Source organism: Lampetra fluviatilis, chromosome 15, assembly GCF_964198595.1.
Source record: "Lampetra fluviatilis chromosome 15, kcLamFluv1.1, whole genome shotgun sequence".
NCBI lineage: Eukaryota > Metazoa > Chordata > Hyperoartia > Petromyzontiformes > Petromyzontidae > Lampetra > Lampetra fluviatilis.
Window position 1 is genome coordinate 5,137,813 of NC_136289.1, and position 24,547 is coordinate 5,162,359.

The 24,547-nt window shown below is 43.1% G+C and overlaps 1 protein-coding gene across 1 annotated transcript in view; it reads right to left on the reverse strand.

The window, feature by feature from the left end:
• B3GLCT (beta 3-glucosyltransferase) overlaps nt 1-20,341 on the reverse strand; it is a 60,208-nt gene extending 39,867 nt beyond the window's left edge. Inside the window, exons 1-9 of the mRNA XM_078862985.1 lie at nt 20,006-20,341; nt 16,219-16,247; nt 14,665-14,707; nt 11,138-11,247; nt 10,139-10,215; nt 6,766-6,877; nt 4,284-4,420; nt 3,461-3,524; nt 2,270-2,401 (exon numbers count right to left, since the gene is read on the reverse strand). Coding sequence (XP_078719111.1) covers nt 2,270-2,401; nt 3,461-3,524; nt 4,284-4,420; nt 6,766-6,877; nt 10,139-10,215; nt 11,138-11,247; nt 14,665-14,707; nt 16,219-16,247; nt 20,006-20,060 — 759 coding nt within the window. The 5' untranslated portion in view covers nt 20,061-20,341. The remainder of the gene's footprint in view (nt 1-2,269; nt 2,402-3,460; nt 3,525-4,283; nt 4,421-6,765; nt 6,878-10,138; nt 10,216-11,137; nt 11,248-14,664; nt 14,708-16,218; nt 16,248-20,005) is intronic.
• Nucleotides 20,342-24,547: the final 4,206 nt, after the last annotated feature.

A 24,547-nucleotide genomic window follows, 5' to 3' on the forward strand; every position in this document is an offset into this window, starting at 1 on the left:
TCAACCAGTTTAAGTCATAACTACCACCTTCCGATCTTAGCTGTTCTTTTCGGCTCTCTGATTTTACATGAACAGGTTAAACTTCCCACACAAACACAGCCACCTCGCTCGCCGAGCTCGACGTTGCTGCTCTGCGATCCGCCATTAACATGCTAATCTCTCACATTAACATAACTAGCCCCGCCCACTTTGTTTATGACCCTTGGGCTACACCCATTTTAATCCTTTAAAACAGTCTGCCCCAGCAGCGTTCTCCCTCTCTTTTTCCTCCTGATGACGATCGCTTGTGTTATGATCGAAACGTCGTAGTTTTGATATTTTTGTTATTTTATTTTAACCTATCTACGTGACTTTACCGAAAGACCCAAAGAATATGATAGACGCTTATTAAAGGCCATGAAAACAGGATCAATTTACTGATCTCTTTTTGGACAGAATTGAGTGAGTGAAAACAAGTCCTCTATCGCCCTCTCGTGGTCATTCTGAGCACGGCATGTTACACAAAGGTATACACGGTATCGTGACATAGAGCAGGTAAATTTTGCTTTTGGAAATAAAGAAAACAGTTCACAATGTGTTGCCGCCACGCAAGTAGCATTGTTTCGAATGCGCAATTTAGTTCAGTATCAGTAATTAAATGTTTTTTATGCACAGTAAATAAAAATGGACGGCACTTTTGCCCAGTCAGCGTTTGATACTAATCCAACTGGCATACTAAGGCGTAATTGTTTTCAGGTGGAATACAATCGTGAGAAATAGCAACAATACTGGGACACATATTGTACACAACAGCTTAATCCAGCCACCAGATTAAAATAAAGTCTCTTTTGTCCACAGAAATAAAGTAACGCAACTATTGTCAACAATTTTACTTAACTCTTTGGTTCTTTCGGTAAAGCCACGTATGTAGAAATAAAATAAAATAAATCATGACGTTTTGATCGCAACACAAGCTATCTTCATCAGGTGGAACAACCACAGCAAGAAAACGTCGGGATTTATTTTATTTCTATTTAATTTCTACTTACGTGACTTTACCGAAAGAACCAATGAGTATGGATTCCTGCAGTCACGAAAGCTTCAAATCCATTTTACTGTAACTAAATATTCGTCAACGTTTAGCTTTTAAGGTAAAATAACTCTATATGCACCGAACTACAGTTTGAAAGATGTCGCGAGTTTTGCCTTCATGGAATGTCATCTAAATATCATGCAACTAAGCATCTATCACCGGCGGTGAAATGGCTCAACAGTAGAGCATTCGCTGCCCATTGCAGAGGTTCGCGGTTCGAACCCGGCGGCCGCCCTGGTTAATGCTGCGGGTGAATTAACCGTAAAAAAAATGCACGCCGTCTGTTTTACAGTGGATGCTCGGGATCCCCCGACATCGTTTTAAATGACTAGGCAATTGTGCGCCGGCGTTATTGTGTGTAGGCCAGTTGCTGAGTCACCTTGTGCCCACAGGGACAGCTGCGACTACGGGTGCTCTTTCATTCCCATCACTGATGCTCAGAATGCCAGTTACAGTAAACTCTTGTTAATTGGACACATATGGGGCTCTGGCCTTGCCGAATTATCCATTATTCAGAATTATGTACAATGGTACTCCCCAGTGGCTCCTGCCCCAATGAAGTAACATTTCCAAAAAGTTTTTTCCAAAAAAAGTAACACTTACCATCAGTAACCAGCACTGCAGGCAAAAAAATTGGATTTGTCTCGCAGACTAACGGATTTATACTTCTGTCGCTTTCCATTACTTCTTTATGTAGGCGGAGACGACATTCCTGAGAGGGTTGGCTTGCACAGAGTGCATAAGCAAGGTAAGGCCCAAAGCAACAGGTCTGCACTAACGCTCACCACGCACGCTGCCACCGGACTGAGTCATTGTTTTGTTCGTGGCGCGCAGCGTCGCTCCACGTGCATGCCGAAATTGGACCATTCGGTACGGCAATTCGGCTCATGGCAAATTGCTAATACTGAATATATGCCGAAAGCGCAGCCATGCCAAATTATCCCCAAATTAGAATTAGCAAATACTGAAAGAACGAGGTTTTACTGTACTCTTATTGAGAAGCCACTGGAGCTATGCACTTTAAAAACTAGATTGAAAACGAATTTCTTTAAAACTGCTTTATGTGTATAGTTTGTACTCCTTCCCTCGCACGTCCGATCGGGACGGTTGGCTACGTACCGTGCGCAATAAAGTTCAGCACGCATACACACATTCATACTCACTTCGGCTCCAATGTTAACTTTAAACAACACTCACGCATTGCGGAGGGTCCGTGTAGACAGTGGTGGCACACGTGCCTCCTGACTGGGCCTCAGCGTCACGGATGCAAAATTCTGGGGTGGGGGTCAGCTTGGTCCCTTGTCCTTTATTCCAGATGTACAAGGCAATCTGGATACAGTTTAAATCGTGCAGGGTAGTTTTCCACGATCAAAAAAAGATAAACAGCATTGTGAGCTTCCAGGATGACGTTATTCTGACACCACTATGCGATAATTTTACCAGGAGCTTAAAAAATATATCCTGCCTATTCAAGTGTCTGTGTCAAACTCATAGATTAGATGCATGTCAAAATTGAAATGAAATATTCCCTTGATTTCTAAAAGAATTAAATTAGCTGGCCACAAATGGAACTTTAAAGCTGAATCTAAATTCAAATAAATGTCCATGTCTATCAAGGGAAACTAATAAATTGTAGCTTTGTAATTGTAATTGAATTCATTTAATTCTGACTATATGCTGCATGAGGTTTTGAAATAACCACTTATGCAGTCGGAGACATAACACTCCAAATCAAATCTGCCCCAATCGTGTTCATACATACCGAGTAATTTCCCCCTGTTCCAAAAGACAATGTTTGCTCAATAAGAGGCCATTTGCGTTGTTGTCTTGTGCCGAATATATTATTAATTTCACAGTACCGTCCTGATGAGAGCTGTGCGACAGATGGAATTAGTCACATGTAGATTAATAATAAAGGTTTTTGGGTTAGATCGCGTAGTTATTAATGTGTCGTACCCATCCACTACCCGACAGCCAGCAAGGTTTGTCACGTAAACAACGTGCCCACCGGTGTGTTGGAGAGTAAATCCACAACATTTACAATTTGAATACGACGTTTCGCTGGTCATTGCATCCAGCATCTGGGCAATTTAAACTTACGCGATCTAACCCAAAAAAACTTTATTATGAATAATATTGGTCGCGAAAGCCTACGTGTTGAATGTACATTATTTCTCCATCTCTTTCTTTGCACCATATATATGTATTTATTTAACTAAAATACAAATACAATTTCCTCATCTCTATCGTGGTTGTGTGTAGAACACGTTTGGCTGATGGGTAACATTTGCATGTTTATTTCTCCTCTTGATTTGCCAAATATTTTAAAATGGAATAAACGGCGAGCGAAAAACAACAATTGGAAACCCGGTGGGTGATGTAACTTGCTTCATGTTTGAGGTCAATGGTGAAATCCGCTCTGCGTGACTCCCGCGTCCACCTCTGCACGATGCTACACGCACAACAGGAGGGAGGGGAGCGGCTGGATTCAATGAAACCATCAAGCAATGTTCTTCAATAAACTACAATAGCTGAACCAAACAATGCGATTCTGCCCAAAGGAAGAGGGCGGATTGACCTTCATCTATTTGTGAAGGCGGTGGGGTAATCTTTCAGGGAGGGTGGTTTCAAGGAATAATGATCATGAACAGCCCAGAGGGCGGCATGGTCTCCACTAGGCCCTTGGTTGGATTCCCATGGGTAACCAAATGGTAGCTTTGCAGGCCATTACCATAGCATTTGCCACAAAGTGGACATCAAAGACAAGCTTTAAATAAAAATCAAAGACATTGTTACATCATTCAGAAAAAAATGTTAGTCTGCCACTGTCGTAGCCTAAATACTAAATTTTAAATAATACTAATAATAATAAAACGATATAAAAGCCTAAATAACCATTACCCCCCCTGTAGAGGTGCAACGGTGCATTCCCAATCATTATGAGCATGAAAAAATGTACGGACATTTATAAATGTGCGGCAAACCGGTAAACATTTTTTCTTACCAATTATTCTCTTCCAGTTACTGGTCATAAACAAAAAAAGATCTTCGCAACCATAGTTATTAAACTCTGGAATGCACCGAAACAGGCTCCAAAGACTCCTCTTTAACCCTCACGTGCTGCATCTGGATTCAGGTCAGGTCACGTGCTCTCATCTACACTGGACCTGCCCTGCTTGCGCGCAAGATGCCACGGCCAAGGGTATACCACCTTGCGAGGAGAGGCTGGCTGAGAGCCCATCCGGACGAGAAGAGTGGGTAGTGGAACGACGTGGGGTCCTCGTGAAACGCGAAATTGTGAATTATGGTGGCGCTCTCGTCATGCAAGGCACGGCCCAGGAACCACGGCTGGGAAAGCAAACGAAACACAAAGCACCACTACAAACACCGCGTGCATCTCTCCCTGCAGCCTATTTGAATTATCAGCCTTGTCAGTGTTATCCCAGTCACGTGTCCTATGATTGCCTATGAGATGCACGTGGCAATACATTCACCGTACACGTGTCAGAGCTACACCTTTAACGTAACATAATTGCGGCACAATTCCCCTGATGATGCTAGTTGTAATTACCAGTGATACGTCGTACTCAAATTGTAAATGTTGTGAGTTTACTCTCCAATACACCGGTGTGCTGAAGCAGTCACTAATTGGCACGTTTTGTTTACGCGACAAACTTTACTGATTGGCTGTAATGAGTGGTGGGTTAAAAACAAATGTATACTTAAGGGATCTAACCCAAAATAACTTTTACTATGAAGAGCTACACCTTATTACGCCTGTTTACCCAGAAAAGTCTCGCTGAGTCTCAAGGGCTCTTTTTCAGGAGGACCCTGCCATATTGTCAGAGCAGGGGGCAATGTTGCTATGTGCAATGCCAAACTAAAAACATTCAACTGAGGAGTCATGATAAGGTGAAGCCAAAGGGTTGTACACCCTTTAAGGGTCCATTCTAGCAAACCACTCGACTTGTCGTCGTGAATAGGAGCCGAGTATGGACAAAATAAATTTCTGATACGACGTCTTGCTTGGGATACGATGCGCTTGCTAGAACTTGTATGGGTCGGGATGAGTCGCGTATACCCCGTTCACGACTGAGACAAAGTGCCACTCCTCAATCTGCCTGTAGATCTCGTTCAGTGCACAACCCTTGCTATAACTCTGTGAATTTTCACGTGTTTTTTGTCATTTTAACTCCTCTCAGCAAGGTAAAGTGATGTTAAATTGTATTTTTATTTCAATTTATTTTAATTTATTTATGCATTTATTTTTATTTATGTATGCATTTTAGTAATAAGTAGTGTCTAAATTATTTTATACAACCCCATTAATGTAAAATATGCCATATAAAATATCATTTCTTATACTCTAGAACGGATTATTTCCTTTCCCTTTATTTCTTATGGTAAAAATTCGTTTGGTATACATCATTTTCGGTATAAGTCCTACCTTCTGGAACGAATTAACGATGAATACCGAGGTACCACTGTACACCGATTCAGCCTCGTGTTGTTGCATGAAACGTTATAGTTTTTACATTTTATTAACCAAAGAGAGCCTCACTGTCAATATCAGTTTTCAGGAAGGCTGTGCTTTGGGTGGCTTGTGTTTTCAACATGGGTAATTATTGCATGCGGGAGGATACTGGAGTGCCTCGAGAAAACCCACCAGTAACAAGGAGATGGCATGTAAACTCCATACAGCTCGCTCAGAATCCTACTTGCACTACATCCTCCCACAGACAGAATTTCCCTGCTTTATGGTCGGTGTCGCATCTACACAATGGTTCCATCTCTGCTTAATCCACCAACCCCACCTCCAAGCATTTAAACCAAGAATATCAGTGGTGCTGGTTCAGAAATTCACACATAGACATCAGGACATGCTAAGGACAGAGAGTCACAATGTCGTCTACAAGCGTCTGGGCTCGTTCACTGGGTGTGACGTCAGTGGCACGGCTCGGCTTTTGAAATGGAAAAACACCTAGGACCATCCTGAGCCACTTCAGGGTACTCAACACAGCCCTGACATGGCTCGGTTGTACAGCGGGAAAAGAGGCATCAGGTCCCTCTTAAAGACCTTTGTCTTTTTGATGAAGCTGGTTGTAATCGCCAGAGAAACTTCATACTGGAATTGTAAATGTTGTGGATTTACTCTCCAACACACCGGTGTGCTGAAGTAGTAACTAATTGGGCACGTTTTGTTGACACAACAAACCTTACTAATTGGCTATGTTGGGTGGTGGCGGGTTTAACGACAATTTTATACTCATATTTACGTCATCTAACCCAAAAAACCTTTATTGTGGATAATATTGGTCGCAAAAGCCTACATGTTAAACCTTTGTCCGGACACCTATTGAAAACCAAACCATACTGCGTTCATAACGTAAATTGGATATAACACAATGAATGTATTAGGGAACACATTTTTTTATAAAGCGGATGGTGAATTGGATTTGTAACGTGATTGAATGAACGGAACTACGTCGTGTGAGTAGGAACGAGCGGTGATACGGCAGCCTCGGCGTAGCGTCACACAAGGTGGGATGCTGTTGGATGTTTCTGGATGCTACCCACGCCCCTCAGTCTTTGTTCGGCCTGCGTTACGCATCTCACACGTTATCGCGGACTGTGCTTTACCCGATATTATATTTTATATCACGATTACCGCGTTATAGGAGAACAGACTGTACCTTGCTGTGGTCATAGCGACCCAGCAACCGTCTTAGCCTCTCCAAGTCCACCCTCGTCTCTTCTTCGCAGAAGAACCACCAGGTCGCTGAGCCTCCGTGTGTGGACAGGAGCCTGGAGAGACACACTCGTTGCTTTAGGTGAAGCTATTGGTTCATGTCAGCCTGTGCACATGGAGTCGACATTGTGATTCCTGCTATTAACCAAGTAGTCATAGCAATGGGAACATGGTAACATAATTGTGTACAGGTGGCAATCATGAATAGCACTCTTTAAAATTACCACTACGAATTGCAAATGTATCTGTACGTATGTATGTTGAACTTCTTTCGCACCATACGTAGCCAACCGCGCTAATCGGAGGTGCACGGGAAGGACAACGAACTAAGCACAAAGAGCAGTTCTATAGATGTTAGTTTTCAATTTATGATGCATGAATCACGTGTTAGAATGTATGTTTTTATCTGTATATAATGGTTTCATGTCATCCATATGGTCACTAGTGGTCGCTAAATTCAACGAAATGTTATTTTAAAAAAACAACATTTGATATTTTTCATCGAATCACAAACCCGATTCATGACTAATCGCAAACCCAATTCATGACGATTCGATAAATCGTTGAATCACTGGAAGGTGAATCACTTCCCCCTGTAAGTGAATTATAGCTGTTCAGAGTTGCCTGGCCAGAGACACAACACTGCACACGTTAAGTCCTCGCTCAACGTGTGATCTTCACACAACGCCATAACGCAGTTCTTCCATTAGGGAACACTTTACACACATTACGGAACGCGCACCGTTACATAAGGTAGAATGCGTGCCGTTATAACACGGAGCGCGTGTCGTTATAACGCGGACTCACCGTTATATCGCAGTTTCTGAGCAGTCAAAGACAAACTACTTTCCTGAGCTGCGCGGCTTAGCGGCATGACACAGTACGCGGAATGCTACGGTAACACGGACGGCAGCGTACCACAAGTTATTCGTCCCGCCATCTTAGTACGTGTGCATACATCGTATCTCGCGAAATGCTATCGTTACATCATTTATGGGGGAAATTGTTACAGCTTCATGCGACACTTTTCAGGAATAAATCCACCGAGTGAAACGAGGACTTACTGCAGCGTAAAGGCGCCCTCTGTTGGTTATACAATGGAATGCAACAGCGACAAAGAAACCTACATTCTGATATTATACAACTACAAATACTACGCTCTGCAGTATTTATTCCTGTAATATAATACTATTGTTTAGAACAATACCTATATAACACTCAGATAAGTGGCACTGGTTTGTGCACCAACACAACAGGTTAAAAGGTCAATTCCCAATTGAGGGTGGAGAAATTATGTGCAGTAACACTCTAGCAAGTAAAGAGTGGAAGTCTTATGAAGATAATTGCCCTGACTTTAGGCTCTTGCATGTACTTTAACTCTCACTCTGTTCAAAAACGTAGATCGAAGGAAAGAAATATTGCATTCAATGCACACAATATGCAATGAATACCATAAATTGCGGTGGCTGGGTGGCTCATGAGGCTAATACCATAGCAGGACACTATCCTGGCACTTTTATATTTCTTGGTTATGAATCCAGGAAAGTCACCCATGAGAAAATGGTTTCTCAAGTGTAATGGTCTCAGCCCAGTGACTGAAGACCGCACAAAATTATCCAAGTAAATTTGGTTTTGCACCAAAATCATCTTTACTCTAGTACTTTTAAATGTAGATCATTGTGATACAAGAAACTAGAGGCCGACCGAAACTTAATTTCTGGATTCGGCCGAAACCGAAACCAGGCCGAAAGTAAAAAATTGAATTTCGGCCGAAACCGAAAGTATGCCAAAAGTGTCCATTTGCCAACTTTCTGCGCCGAAACCGAATTTCGATCAGCCTCTACAAGAAACCATGTTTGCAGGAACTGTAAAAAACCTACTACTGGTGTGGACAAGAGGCCTATGAATGGACTTCAAAGAAAGTTCTGTGATTTTGACTTCTGGGAGGCGTTCTCTGACACGATGCAATGTACTCGCTGTTCTAGGAGTTATCACTGAACAATTAAATATTGTGAGACAGAAGAATAAAACACAATAAATAGATGTGAACCTGCAGTAATTACTGAGAATTTTTAATCTATGCAATTATCATTATATTAAGTAAATAAAGGCATTGCCCTGCAATTGCTTGATGCCACTACTGACAAAAGGACCTCCACTCGAACTGTTTTTTGTGTTTAGTTTGATGTGTTTTTCCCGCACCTCCGATTAGCACGGTTGGCTATGTATCGTGCGAAATAATTTCAACATACATATATACTCTAAAGTGAATGTTAGCAGGTATTTGGTTTACCATATTTATATAATGGCTCATTATTAATTCCAAAAAGCCTGACAGTAGGAAACGGCTGCTCTATTCCTTCACCAGTTTTTTTGTTTTTTCGTGTGTGGGAAAAGCTGGCGTGTCTGGACATAAACGTGGGGCAAGCAGATGGGGGGGGGGGAGGGTGGACAGCAGCCACACTCTGCATGCGAGATCTGAAAACCACATCCTGTACTGCCTCCTGCACCCGTATCCATGAAGCACAGAACTCAAGTACGTACTTGAATTTCTCCGCCACCAACACTGCCTTTCCATGTTTTTAGACAATGCGGGCTGCCTGTCAATTTGTTAGAATTCTCTCGGATCATTTTGTTGCATCACGGGCTGGGCTGAATTCTCTGTCACGGATTGGACGGAGACGGAATTGCATAACAAAAAAATGCAATTATGTCACAGGGTGGCGGACACATTTAACTTTACATCCAAGGTGTCCGACTCACGAGATAACTCGGAAAATCTATTTTTTTAACAACTTGAACCATCACATCAGCTCAAGTATTGGGAGAAATCAGGCCAAGTCGAGTGCACTCCAGTCGACTCGAGTTGGCCGTCAATGAAAGCACACTGTACTTTACACACCTCATTCGATTCGCTGTAGGTAGTCGTCTCAGGCAAGGAGCATAAACCATCATCCGAACTCCAGTCATCCTCGCAGCGGCTGCTGGCTTGGCCATCGAACAAAGACGGTCAGTGCATCTCGCGCTTTCAGACGCGCTTCTGCGGCCGTCTTGAGCATTCTTCCTTCCGATATTAGGTTACCACTGGAGCTATGCACTTTGAAATCTTGATTGAAAACTCATATCTTAACTACTTTTTGCGTTTATTTTTTTGTCCTTCCCCTGCACCTCCGATTAGCATGGTTGGCTATGTATGGTGCGAAAGAAGTTCAACATACATACATACAATAGCTCCGTGTCCACTATTAAAACGTTTGCTACACACAAAAAAAAGTTTGCTGCGTAAGTTGAGAAACTCATACGTTGTCACTTAGTACCTGGGAAGTGCTGGGAAAATGGTCCAAGCTCCTGCCACATCATCCACTTTGTGCAGCAGAACAATGGTAGGGGGAACCTGTCAACACATCACACATTGGGAGTACAGATAACACAAATAAGCAAATGTTTCCCTGCTCGATTATGCATTGGAGTATCTGAAAATGGCAGCCCTGAACCAGCGATAAAAAATCTAATTTTCTATGGTGGGGCACAGTTTCTCTGTAAGACATCCATAAACAACCTCAACATTCCTATAGCTTCCAAGGGCTTCAGAATCATGAAGAACTTTTAAAATAAATCGAAACACTTACTTTTTTAAACTTGCTTTCAATTAGGATTTTCTTCATGTGTTATTTTTATTATGTCTTTGCTAGAAATTTGTAACAACGTGATTTTATTTTGTCTACAATTTCACTTTTATTGTTCATGCCTGTAAAGCACTATTTGCATTTTTTGCACAAACAGTGCGACAGAAATAAAGTTTGATTGATTGAAGGACAGTTTAATTGGCATTTAATTGGCCTATGGGAGGTGGTGGGCTGAGTTCATACTGAACCTCCTTTATCTCAAGATATTTTAGGCTGCTACTGCTAGGTATATTTAAGCAATTTCAGGCAGAGTATTTTGACGTATCTATATTAGCGCAATTGTACAATATTGCTGGGATATGTAGGCAAGTCTGTGGGTACCCTTGACGTATTTCTTTCGATTATTATCATCATCAGTACAATGACCACCAGCTGAATAAGCTGTACCCCTTGGTGAGAAATAAACATTGGTCGTTGAAAGACAAAACAGGTTCCCAACATGGCGAAGTGTAATTTCAAAAAAATCGGTTCTGGATTATCTAAACATGGCCCCAACACGTATTTTGAGCACAGTGGAAACTGTGAATGACATGAATGGAATACTTTGTAGCTTCATTACACCTACTGCACTGACTGCTAGTAAGTATGCCCCGTCATTAACCTCAACGTGGAGACTATTGAATTTCAAACCTGTTGAAGTTTTTGCGCTTGCTGTAAGAAGTCCTCTTTGAGTCTTCCAGCGGCCAGCGCATTGTAATGGCTACTTTGACTGTGGATAACTATCACAATGTTCCGCAAGTCTGCGTACGCACACGCACACACACGCAAAAATACATAAAACTCAGCAGTCAATGTGGAATCTAAAGACCTGCCTGAGAAATGGCAGATACAGTGGCGGTGCAATGGTTGCACTATAAACCTAATAACCTGCATTTGATTCGCGGCCACAGTCAACATCAGTGGCATGGTGAAGTATGGTTAAACAATCCCCATTATAGGCATGGCATGTGGATTGACTAAGGGCTGTAAACTTGTATAATCCCGCACCTCCGATTAGCACAAGAACTTACATTCACGCTAAATGGTGCAATGAGAAGGCCAAGTAGTATTCTACAATGTGATTGATGTACACAAATATGAAAGCGCCGAAGATGCATATTAATTAACACCGGAGGTCCTGACAGATTGCATAACACGGAAGATTTATAACATTGTCTGGGCGTGGTGGCACATGCCTGTCATGGAGCAACTTAGATAAGGGGTTGGTGGCTCACACAGGGAATTCACCCACCTGCAGAGTGGTGAGGTAGTGCCTGTAGGAGGCAGTACAGCAAGTAGGATGTCAACCTATCTGTGTGGACTTGGGCATATTCTACTTTAGCCTGCCTCGCACCACTGTTTCATACCACAACACTCTCCAATAAGAAATTTAGCCAATCCAACAAGTCAAAACATTTTTTTAAGAGACTCAGTGTGACCTTCCAAGTTGAATAATAATTGTATGGGTATTAAAATGTATTTGCTTTTCTGGGTGTCATAACACACGTTCGTTCGTTCATTCATTCGTTTCTCAGTCCGCTTGTCCTGATGAGGGTTGCGGCGGCAGCATGTTAAGAATGGTGGTCCAGACCTCGAGCTCTTCCTGGGGAATTCCCAGGCGATCCCAGGCCAGCCGAGCGACATAGTCCCGCCAGCGTGTCCTGGGCCGGACCCGGGGTCTTTGCCCAGTGGGACATACCCGGTAGAATTCCAGGGGGAGTCTCCCGGGGGGCATCCTTACCAGGTGCCCGAACCACCTCTCGATCCGGAGGAGCAGCGGCTCGACTCTGAGGCTCTCCCGGATTACCGAGCTCCTCAACCGATCACGGAGACTTGTACCCACGATCTCGTTCTTTCGGTCATTACCCAAAGCTCATGATCATATGCGAGGGTGGTAATGTAGATAAATCTGTAAACCGAGAGCTTTGTTCGAGAACTCTGCTCCCACTTCACTACCATGGAACGGTACAGTGCCTGCAACACTGCGGACGACACACCGATCCGCCGGCCAATCTCCCGCTCCCACTTACACAAAATAGACCCCGACGTACTTAAACTTCACCACTAAGGGCAGCTGTTCCTCTCTCACCTGGAGGGAACAATCCACCATCTCCCAGGAGTGAACCATGAACTCAGATTTGGAGATGTTGATCCTCATCCCAGCCGCTTCACACTCGGCATCAAACCGTTCAAGTGCACGCTGGAGATCACAGACTGACGAGGCAAAGAGGACAATGTCGTCTGCAAAAAACAGCGACCCCACCTCCATGCCCCCGTACTGAATACTCTCCATACCTCGGCTGCGCATTGATATCCTGTCCATGAAAATCACAAACGGGAGTGGAGACAAGACGCACCCTTGGCGAATTCCAACACCCACAGTGAACGACTTTGATTTAACACCAAGAATACGGACACAGCTCTAACTCCGGGAATAGAGGGACTGACTGGATAGCACACAAAAGCGGCATCGGAACATCATAATCCCACAGCACCTTCCTCAAGACATTCCAGGGAACACGGTCATATGCTCTCTCCAAGTCTAAAAAGCAGAGTTAGACTGGAGAAGCCTACTCCCATGACCCCTCAAATATCTGTGAGAGAGAAAAGGACTGGTCCATTGTTCCACGACCATGACGGAATCCACATTGTTCCTCCTGAATCTGAGGCCCAACCACCAGGCGGAGCCTCCTCTCCAGCACTCTGGCATCAGCTTTACCTGGGATGCTGAGGAGTGTGACCCCTCTGTAGTTGGAGCACATCCTCTGGTCCCCTTTTCTTTAATTGGGAACCACGACCCCAGTTTGCCAATCCAGAGGTACTGTAACAGCTTTCAATGCAACATTGAAGAGGCGTGTTAACCACGACACTCCTACACTGTCCAGCGCTTTCAACAAGTCTAAACGAATCTCGTCCACCTTAGCAGCGTTGCCGCTACGAAGGCCCTCGACCGCCACAGGAACTTGAGCAGCCATGATGAATCCGACCCTCCCCCTCAGCTGTTTCCAGGGCTGCCTCCTGAGAGGAGGGCATGTCCACCAGGTTGAAGAGCTCCTCAAAGTGTTCCTTCCACCTCTCGACTATCTCCCGAGTTGAGGTCAATGTTTCGCCGCCCTTACCAAAAACAGCCTGAGCTACGTCCCGTCAACCCCTGCTAAGGCGTCGGATGGTTTTCCAGAAGATCTTTGAGGCTGCCAGGTAGTTCCTTTCCATGGCCTCTCCAAGCTCCTCCCACACCCGGCCTTTTGCTTCAGCAACTGCTGCAGCTACCGCCCTCTTGGCAAGCCGGTACCTCTCAATCGAGTCGGGAAACATTTTTCCGAGCATTGCTCAGAAAGCCTCCATCTTCAACTTGACAGCTTCCCTCACCACTTGTGTCCACTAGGTCTCCAAGAAGGTCGAATACTCTGAACTGCTGTTTTGTGCATAAGTACAGACAACAGTCAGAGTATTGCTTTCTGAGACCCGAAGTCTCATTGAGGCGACCATCTCATCCACTCGGACAAACTCCAACTGAATAGTAACCAGCCAGGGGCTTGTGAGTATCCCCACACCCACCCGGGGCCTCTCACCAGGGGTAACTCCGAAATAGGAGAAAGACTACCCCGATTGAGAAGTTTGGTTGCAGTGCCAATGCTGTGTGTGGTGGTGAGACCGGCCATACCTAGTCAGTACCTTTCCACCTTCTCCACCAGCTCTGACTCCTTCCCCCCCAGTGACGTGTCCAAAAAGCTAGTGTCCATTGCCAAGGTCCAGTCCGTCTGAGACCATCACTCTCCCTGCCATACCGGCATTACACCCGCCCCTCACCCTTCCTCCTGCAGATGGTGGGCCCACAGGACAGCGCCACATAGCCATTTCGGGCTGGGTCCGACCGGGTTACGTGGGGTCACCTGGCCACCAGGCGCTTGCCAGTGAACACCACCCCAGGCCTGGCTCCAGGGGTGCATTGGTGTATCCCTTGTCCGGGCGAGGTTCTCTGATTTTTGTATTGTTTAACCATACATGAGGAACTTTTTACGGACCGTTATTTGTCTGGAACCTCCCCCCAGAGCTGTTCGCCAAGGGAGACCCTACCAAGAGTACAAGACTCGAGTCGACGTAGCTCTGAGGGTCATTGGAACACACAAACCCCACCACCACAATAAGGTTACGATCCTTCGGTGGCACACTCTCACCTGTGGCTTGGCCAGTGGAAACTTTACTTGATGAAGCATCATTCTGGAAGCACACATTCAATCTGTATTAAAGTTACCATCGACCAAATCACCCAAAATACTCCTGATCATGTCAGACCTCAGACGCTAAGCAGGTTTGAGCCTGGATGGGTTCTGTGATGGGTGACCACCTTGCATAAAAGAGGTTGTTTTAGGGCAGTAGAGGCCAGTGCAGCCTAAGAAAGTTTTTTTATACCCCCATTACCTACTCCCACTGACCAGCAAGGTGAAGTATGGTCAAAGAACCCACATTGGCATTAAAAGACACTTATGGACATAGTCCACCAACCCTGCTGTTCATTCTGAAATGCAAGTGTTTTACTTTTAACGCAATTCTCATCAATGAGACATTGCAGGAGGTACAGCTGGGATGAACTGCAAACTAAACTATAAACTATTTTTATTTTACACTATGAGACCTCCTTTACCAGTGGCAAAATATAGTAGTAGGTTTTTACCCTTTAAACTGTACGCCTTTTTGAGTTGTACGCCTTTTGGTGTCATCTGGTCCAACACCAATGGAGACTAGGCTCTAAAGAAAGCTGTCTCGGGTGTGGACCAATCAACTTCAAGGACAGTGCATATCATTATCATCATCAGAGTTGTTTATTTTTGTTTGCATTTTGACTACTTGTGTTGTGGTTATTGCAAACATGATGCCTTGTATAAAGGTATCAGTTTTGTACCAGTTTAAAGGGTAAAAACCTACTACTATATTTTTATTTTACTAGGTAAGGCCCACTGAGCAATATCACTATTTTTCAGAAGCGACCTGGCCACAAATGATAGCTCAATAAAGTGGCTTATCATGTGAAAATGTATAGTAGCCAAATACTCTAAACACATGTTGATTCTAATGGAAGGAAAAACCAGAGGACCTGGAGAACAATCCACACAACCACGGGAAGAAAATGCAAACTCCAAATATACAAGCATCAAAGTCGGGATAGAACTCACGACCTCCTGCATACTAGGTGAGATAGTTAACATCCCACCACAAAAGGAGAAAAATTACCACCACACACACCAATAAGTTAGAAGATTGAAAGCAGACATTTATGAACAGTTTTTGCAAGAGTGGATGAGAATAAGCATGAGATTCAGTGGAGGAGATCCCAAAAAATCAGTATGTTATTTATATGTATCAGGGAAAATATATTGCATTTTGTTTATTAAAGGGCCCTATTTAAAAAGCTCGAAACTTTGAGGCCCCCCTTGGGAAGTTTCTAGATCAGCCTCTGTTGAGATTCAAATAGAAAATATGATTGGTTGAAGGATTTTGAATATACAGATGTTGTGGTTGATGTGCTGTGAAATGCAAGGCATGTCAATATGGTCCTTTCCAAAACTATTACAAACATGTGAGTGTAAGTGGTCTATGTTGCAACAAGGTTGGCTCCCATGTGCAGGCACTATCGAATACTCAACACGTAAAACATGAGACACGTTCGGAATGCATTCAACACCTAGAAAAACATTAGTATGACCTCTTCATCAAAATGCCAATACACTTACTTGAGTTGCTTCACTGCATACCCCGAGCCCTGAAAGAACAAGAAGAAACAAATCGAAATTAAATTTGTGATTATAATTATTATACTTTTTTCAAAATGTTTTTGGGGTTTTTCAGAATACCTAGATCAACTGTAAACAGTAAGGAAATGAATTACGAAGATATTCTACGGAATTTAATCCATGAAAAGTGTTCTATAGTAACAGAGTTTTGGCATTTTACCGATCACTAAATCATTACCAATAAAACGAAATGTCAAGCAGCTGAATGCCACCCTGTGTGCACGGTCACAAAATGAGCTTTCATATTTGCCACACTGCCACAGCTTTCCTCAGCTGCAACGTCCTGCATTACTTAGAAATGGACGGAATAAACATATTTGCATGTGTACGTGAACACCAGTCTTCACTGCGAGATGTTTAATTTCAGCTCTGTATGGTAATACTAATACAATTTATGACGCGCGCAATGTTGCGGACTGAAGATGCAATTCTGAGGCATGAAGCCGAGCTCAGTAAAGGTGGAGGACTGCAAGCCAGACACCTCGTGTCTAGTTTAACACGTAGACTTTCGCGACGAATACCATCCATAATATGTTTTTTCGGGGTTAGATCGCGTAAATATAAATGCATCGTTAAACCCGCCACCACCCGATACAGCCAATGAGTAAGGTTTGTGACATAAACACAACGTGGCCACGAGCACGTACTACTAAAACTAACTATGAGCATGACATTACAATATGAAACATCAGATAATGGACACCAGTATGTACAGAGTGGTCCAGATGTCTTGTAACCCCCCCCCCCCCAATTAATTGACCCCTAACATGATTTTCCTTTGCTTATTTCTATCTGTTTTCACAGCAATTGCTATGCAAAAATATACATTTTTGAGGATTAAATGGGATTCACAGAACATCTGGACCACCCTGTACTACTGAATTTCTGACCAAGAATTACAATATGACAGAATATAGATATAAAAAGCATCTCATGTGGCCAATATATGTTGTGTACATAGAAGGACATGCATCATCAGATAATCTGAACAGAGGAATTTTTTTTTTGAATGTTTTGGGTTTGTTTCAGAGAAGTAGACTGCTAAGAGTTGAGAGTGGAGCTGGCTGGTTGGTAAAGGTTTTGGATGACATTTCAGAGGCCGAGGATAATAAGAGGACATTGGTCATGGACGTGAACTTAGATGATCAGAAAAAGACCAATAAAGAGCCACTACATGGGATTCTATTTCATGCATGTTACAATTTGGTTAGCCACTACACTATTTGGTAATGAAAAATGTGAATGTTTTTAAAAGTAAAATAAGAAACAATTTAGGCACGTTAGTATGTTATTAAAATGTACATACATGATTGTATTTAATGTATAACATTGTATACATTTCATGAAAGAAACTATTAATGGAATTAAATCCTGTCATACTTTATACAGCATTCTATAATGTAACTTACTTAAAATCTTGCGTTACATGTTTTACTTGTGTAGTGTCTTCAAAAATTACTCATACCGACACATTGTAACAAGTCACCTTACACTTTATTCACCTATTCCTGCACCAGATGTATTCACTCCTTTAACTATCTATACAATCACTTATATTTAATCTCTCCCCACTCTTATCTATCTTTCACCTCCCTTATCCTGCACGCAGCAGCTCTGCCCTCAGCGTCTCCGCACACAGCAACTCTCCATCTCCACCACTTGCTCTGGAGCGGCGAGATGTCTTCACTCTTGGTTCCGGGCAACAACTCCCCTCCGCTGACACACACTCCCGCTTATATCACTTTGATAATTATCCGAGACCTCTCGCGTGTCTCTTTAGGTTCTCGCCAGGCTGGTGTCTTTTGGCCCATCAATAAACCTCGTTGACAGCAACTTCCGGTAGCAGCACGTGCACAACCGGTCAACCCCATTTGCACCTGTTTCGCCCCTTACAACCTGCGTTTCATCCGTGCAAACCTCACGCGCGCCTGTTTGCCTTCTGTGAACTGTGCGCACCGCGTATTTCACTACTCTACACATGTACTGCTGCTCGATTTTTTTTTACTGGATACTTTTTAATATTCTGGCCCTGAAAAGGCAGGCTTTGTTTTATCTTCAAGCAATACAAACTGTATCGCATTGATCTGTTAAGACATGTCTCCCTTTGAAGAGACGTTCTGTACTCAAAGGGACTCTTATCTGATTTAAAGGGTATCCATCAGAACGTTTTGCACCGTTTTAAATGGTATATTCTGCATTATTTACACACGATTATTGGACGTGTGCATTGTTTTGCTATACTTAGTCAATCCCAGATATCACTTCATGTAGACACTCAATTGGTTATTACGTGGATATGAAGCTTATCTGATTTCACTGTTGATAACGAACGTATATTTTGACCAACCACTTTATTCACCTTATTTTACCTTTCTAATCTGCCAATGAACTGGGTATCATTAAAGATATTCACATTGACGCTCAACATTCGGGTTTACTGAAAATCTACGTCAATTGGCATATTGATCAAGTGACGATTGGAATGGATTAGCTCTGTTGGGTGGTGGAGGGTTATAGGTAAAAGATGACCTAACCCAAATCAACTAATTGTCAATTTTACTGGTCGTAAAGGCCCACGTACATAATTGTTTTCACTATGGTTAACATAAGCAGATGTTATTATAGTGATCATTAAAACCACTGGTATTTTTGTTTTTATTGCCTCTACATTACTGCAGTTAAGTTTGACGATTCACGTAGCAATTGGAGACACATTCAAGCTTGCATAGAATAGAAAGAATCACAAAATCACCACATTCTACTTATTCACATGGTATACACGTTGTAATCAAACAGCACGTACATTATAATACCAACAGGACACACGTGTGAAACTCACACAGTACACACGTGATGTACACAACACACACACTCATGTACTCGCATTACTCGCATGTACTATACTCACACAAGGTGACACACACTACACGTAGCGCGCGTGTGGAACTCGCACCGCATGAGTCACATACTCTCACAAAGCACACACAGGCACGGTACACACACACACACGTGTACTCAGTTTCATCACACGTGTACTCAGTGCATCACACGTATACTCAGTGCATCACACGTGTACTCACACAGTCGACACACACCATGCACGTGTAGTATTCTCACGCAGTACGCTCGTACAGTACACACGTGTGGCTATCGCAGTATACACGTGTAGTACTCGCAGTACGTGTAGTACTCGCAGTACGTGTGGTACTCACAGTACGTGTAGTACTCCCAGTACGTGTAGTACTCCCAGTATACACGTAGTACTCCCAGTACGTATGGTACTCGCAATATACACATATAGTATTCGCAGTGCGTGTAGTACTCACAGTAGTACTACACGTGTGTGTGTGGTACTCGCAGTAGTACTACACGTGTGTGTGATACAGTAGTACTACACGTGTGTGTGTGTGTGATACTCGCAGTACGTGTGGTACTCGCAGTAGTACTACTACTGTAGTACTCGCAGTAGTACTACACGTGTGTGTGTGTGTGTGATACAGTAGTACTACACATGTGTGTGTGGTACTCGCAGTAGTACTACACGTGTGTGTGTGTGATACAGTAGTACTACACATGTGTGTGTGGTACTCGCAGTAGTACTACACGTGTGTGTGTGTGATACAGTAGTACTACACATGTGTGTGATACTCACACACACACACGTGTAGTACTACACGTGTGTGTGTGTGATACAGTAGTACTACACGTGTGTGTGTGTGATACTCACCCAGAGCGATCACCACCAACGCGTAGCAGAGCGCGGCCCGAGCAGAAGGCGACATCGCCGGATCGTGTTGGCCGTAAGCGTCACGCTCGCTCTCACCACACCAAGAAGAACACAGCTGCTGCTGCTGCTGCTTCAATGACAATGAAGCTGTTGTTATTAATAACAATAGTGCCTATCGGTGCCTTGTGTGTGGGATCACGGTGAACGCTCAGAGCGGAGGAAGCCGCCCGCTTAAATCCTGCGCCGCGGCGTGGCCGGGTCGAGGTGGCACCTTCCTGGCTCGCTCACAGCCATCATGGGCCACCCCAAACCCACCAGCCCCTTGTGTCAGTCAGGCAGTGCTCTCTGCCTTGTTACAGAGCAATTCAGACCTTGCTGGTCACCCCGTGCCCCTTGTACATCCCAATGTTCATCCTTTAAAGTCCCATCATCACAAGGGAGAAACACAAAAAAATGTGTAATGCATATGTAGTTTTTTGTCTGTACTAAAGCCTGGCAATTCCTTGTGTCAGTGCTCTCTGCCTTATTACAGAGCAATTCAGACTTTGCAAATCTCAACGTTCATCATACAAAGTCACATCATCACAAGGGAGAAACACAAATACACACAAAATTGTTTTTGTAATGCATATGTAGTTTTTTGTCTGTACTAAAGCCTGTCAACCCCTTGTGTGTCAGTGCTCTCTGCCTTATTACAGAGAAATTCAGACCTTGCTGGTCACCCCGTGCCCCCTTGTAAATCCCAATGTTCATCCTACACAATCCCATCACAAGAGAAAAACACAAAGGGACAAAAAAATGTTGCCCGTATTGAAACGGTTGTACGCCGTATCGACTCAATTTCCCTGTACAAAAATACGGAGTAAACCGTGTGGGTTGACAGATATGTAGTAGTGTAGTGTATAATGTAGTGTATTGTAGTGTAAAGTGTAGTGTATATTAGATTACCTGTCAACCCCCTTATCAGTGCCCTACCTTATTACAGACCAATTCAGACCTTATTGGTCACCCCGTGCCCCTTATACATCTCAACGTTCATCTTTAAAAAGTCCCATCACAAGGGAGAAACACAAACAAATAGACAAAAATTATGTTACTAAACAAAAACTGTTTTAGGTATTCATTTTGATCATTGTAATCAATGATGCTTCTTACCATGCTGCTGTCTTGTGATCTTGCATGCTGATGCTGCTGCTTGCTTGATATGTGGATGCACACACTCACGTCCTTGTCAACCCTTTGTCAGTGCCCTACCTTATTACAGACCAATTCAGACCTTACTGGTCACCCATGCCCTTGTAAATCTCAAAGTTCATCCTACAAAGTCTCATCACAAGGGAGAAATTGAAAGAAATACAAATAACTTTAATCGCTCTGACAGCTACATGCTTAGTGCGGCCTGGAAGCGTATTATTAAATAATATATATTACAATTACAATTCCTTATAGGGGAAACAAATGCTAATTAATAACAATTTAATGATTACCAATCTATTATATAATTACATTACCTTCCCCCTCTCCAGCAGCAGGGTGACGGAGGAGCGAATGGAGCTTAATGTGGTGAATTAAACGGTGCCATTCTTTGGTCTAAAATTGTTGCGACAAGGTAATGAAAGAGGCTGTCTCTGGTGTAAGCCAATAGCTTTCAAGGACAATGCATACATTACCAATGCATGTCTGTTTGCATGTTTTGCCACACTCATGTGTGGTTAATGCCTTATTATAGGTGTCTATTTGGTGTTTGGTCATCTTAACACCTGTATTCTTGCAGGAAAATGAAAAGCCTTTTCTTTTTGTCATCATCTTGATACTGCCAAAAAGTGTCCCAAAGATATCTGGAATTTAAACAGCATTTTTAGAGTGTTGCACAATATTGTCCTGCCGTGAACGGATCCCATTGTGTTCAGTGAGAGCTCTTTCCGAAAACCATGATTTGTTCAACAGGCCGTACTCTGCTGATGAGACCCAAAACAATATTATCCAGTCCAGGGTGTGCCTAATACAGTAGACAAATGCAAATAAAAAACACTGATTCAGAAGACCCAGAGAATAACGAACGATGTTTGTTTATATATAAGTGATGAAACAGCAGAATCATCAGAGGTGGCAGCAGATTGGAGAGGTCTTCAACAGTGGATTGACAAAGTCTGATGATGATGTTGATTATTACCTCGAATTCAACTACCTACTGCACAACACATTTGAAATACTTGCATTAGCACCTGAATCAAAAAGTACCAAGCACTGTCAATAACAATGAGTGTTGTCATTGGATACAAAAAGAAATTCAAAAACACAAAATTGTAGTAAAGACATCTCAAAGAATGGCCCAGGAAGATTATGCCAATGCACTGCTTCTAATGGTGTCACTTAAATTGTCATATACGGGTTATATATTTATGTATTTGTATCTGGTGCTCTGTGTGAAAGTCACGTGTACAAATCATTGCATGTCAGTCAGTACGTGTCAGTTATGATTATGCAAGTCTCTTCTGCAGTTTAAGTGGCTCCATCATGCTCTGTAAAGTGTCGCCACACAACAATTCCATTAATCCATTTAAGGCCCTATAGATAATAATTGTCACTTATTACGCAATTTTTCACAGCCAATATTAGGATTAATAATATATTTTTGGGTGAGGCCTTCAAATTATTTAACTAAATCTGTTTCGTCCAGAACCGTCCAACACCCGACACAGCCATACAAAAATAATGTCACGTTTACAAAGTTTAACGAGCTAATTATGACTGTTTCAGCTCACTGGTAAGTTGACAAACAATCCTAATAAATTCAGCAATTAGTTACACTGGCTAACCCAGTTTAATCAGATGTGGATGTTTGGATTCTGACCCAGGATGGTTTGGGATCTGGTTCAGTGTCCCAACATGTGTACTGTATACTCTTTGGTTCTTTCGGTAAAGTCACGTAGGTAGAAATAAAATAAAATAAATCACGACGTTTCGAACGCAACACAAGCGCCAGAATTCAGGAGAAAATCGCTGATGTCTGCTGCTGACATCGCAGCTGTCGCGATATTCACCTGAAGACGGACGCTTGTGTTGCGTTCGAAACGTCGTGATTTGTTTTATTTTATTTCTACCTCCGTGACTTTACCGAAAGAACCAAAGAGTATGGATTCCTGTAGTAATGAAAGCTTCAAATCAATGTGTGCGGTATTATGAACCATATGAACCACCCATCCACCTCATATAAAACATGACTTCATTCCAGCCAATCTTACATATATTGCTGGCTACCAGAGCACACAATTTAATGTCTCATTTTATGAATGTTGTATTTGCTTAGAACTATATAGGAACCTTTCATTTCATTTGTCCTGATAAATTACATAATATGTAATTAAACCCATTCAATAAAACTGCATATATTTGAGCATTTTTGAACTTCAGTGATGACACCAGTCGACACTGGCTGACGTTTGCTCAAATGATGGAGCACTGGCCCATTCCAGCTGGCTTCTGTTACTGGTAGGAACCTCCTGGTTACACCAGCCCACAGGGGATTATTGTGTCCGTCCGTCCATCGTGCAGGGAGGGGCTGGGTGGGGAGGGAGGGGCTGGGTGGGGAGGGGCTGGTCACCCCGTGGTGCCCTTATAAAACTCAACGTTTAACCTACTCACGCCGGCTTGTGCCCGCCCTCACAGTCGGGAATATTTGCGGAATACACCACGCCGCCGTTGACCCTGGCCATTGACCGAGCAACCCAACGTTCCTATCAACTCCCTCCGCAGGAATGCGTTTAATAAATTATAATCCCTCTTGAAAAGAATGGCCAACCTCACGCCCCCTGCCGGCCAGTCTCATGAAGGGCATCTGCCAACTCGTAAGCTCTGGTTTAATAGTGAAATAATTTAGTTTATCCAGGAGTGTCTTCATACGACACAACTCTCTTTTTTCAGGAGAGTTCTACATTGTGATGTTTTTACTAGTCCCTCACTGAGGCTCGACTATTTTCAGGTGTATGCAGTAGGAGGCGATGATGCTATGTGAAAACACAATTGAGTAATTTGCAGGGGTTTATTTGCATTGGAATATTTGGCCAATATTGGTTAAATTGTACGGGTTTTTTAAATGGGAAACCCATGCATAAGAAACTACACAGAGAAAGGGAATTACACTTAGGCCTGCCGCCCAGGCCAATCCCTGCTTGACGAGGCTCATAAACCTGAAACTGGTCCCGAATGTAACTGTTTAAACCAGGGGGCCGTCCATAAATGACGTCACGCGATTTTTTACCCCCCCCCCACCTCGTCACACGGCGTCACAAAAAGTCAGACCCCCCCTCAAATATGACGTCACAAAGCTCTGCCCCCATCCCCAAATAAAACATGCTTCAAATCGCTTTAAACTATTGTCATTGTTGTGCGTATTTAATGTGGCGCTGCACTCTGATGTTGTCGGAGAAAACATTTATTAAAAAGTCTATTTAATTAAGTAGAACGTGGTGTCTATATTTATTTAAAGTTGCGCATTTTGATGTGACGTCACATTTTTCACCCCCCCCCCCCTCGTCACAC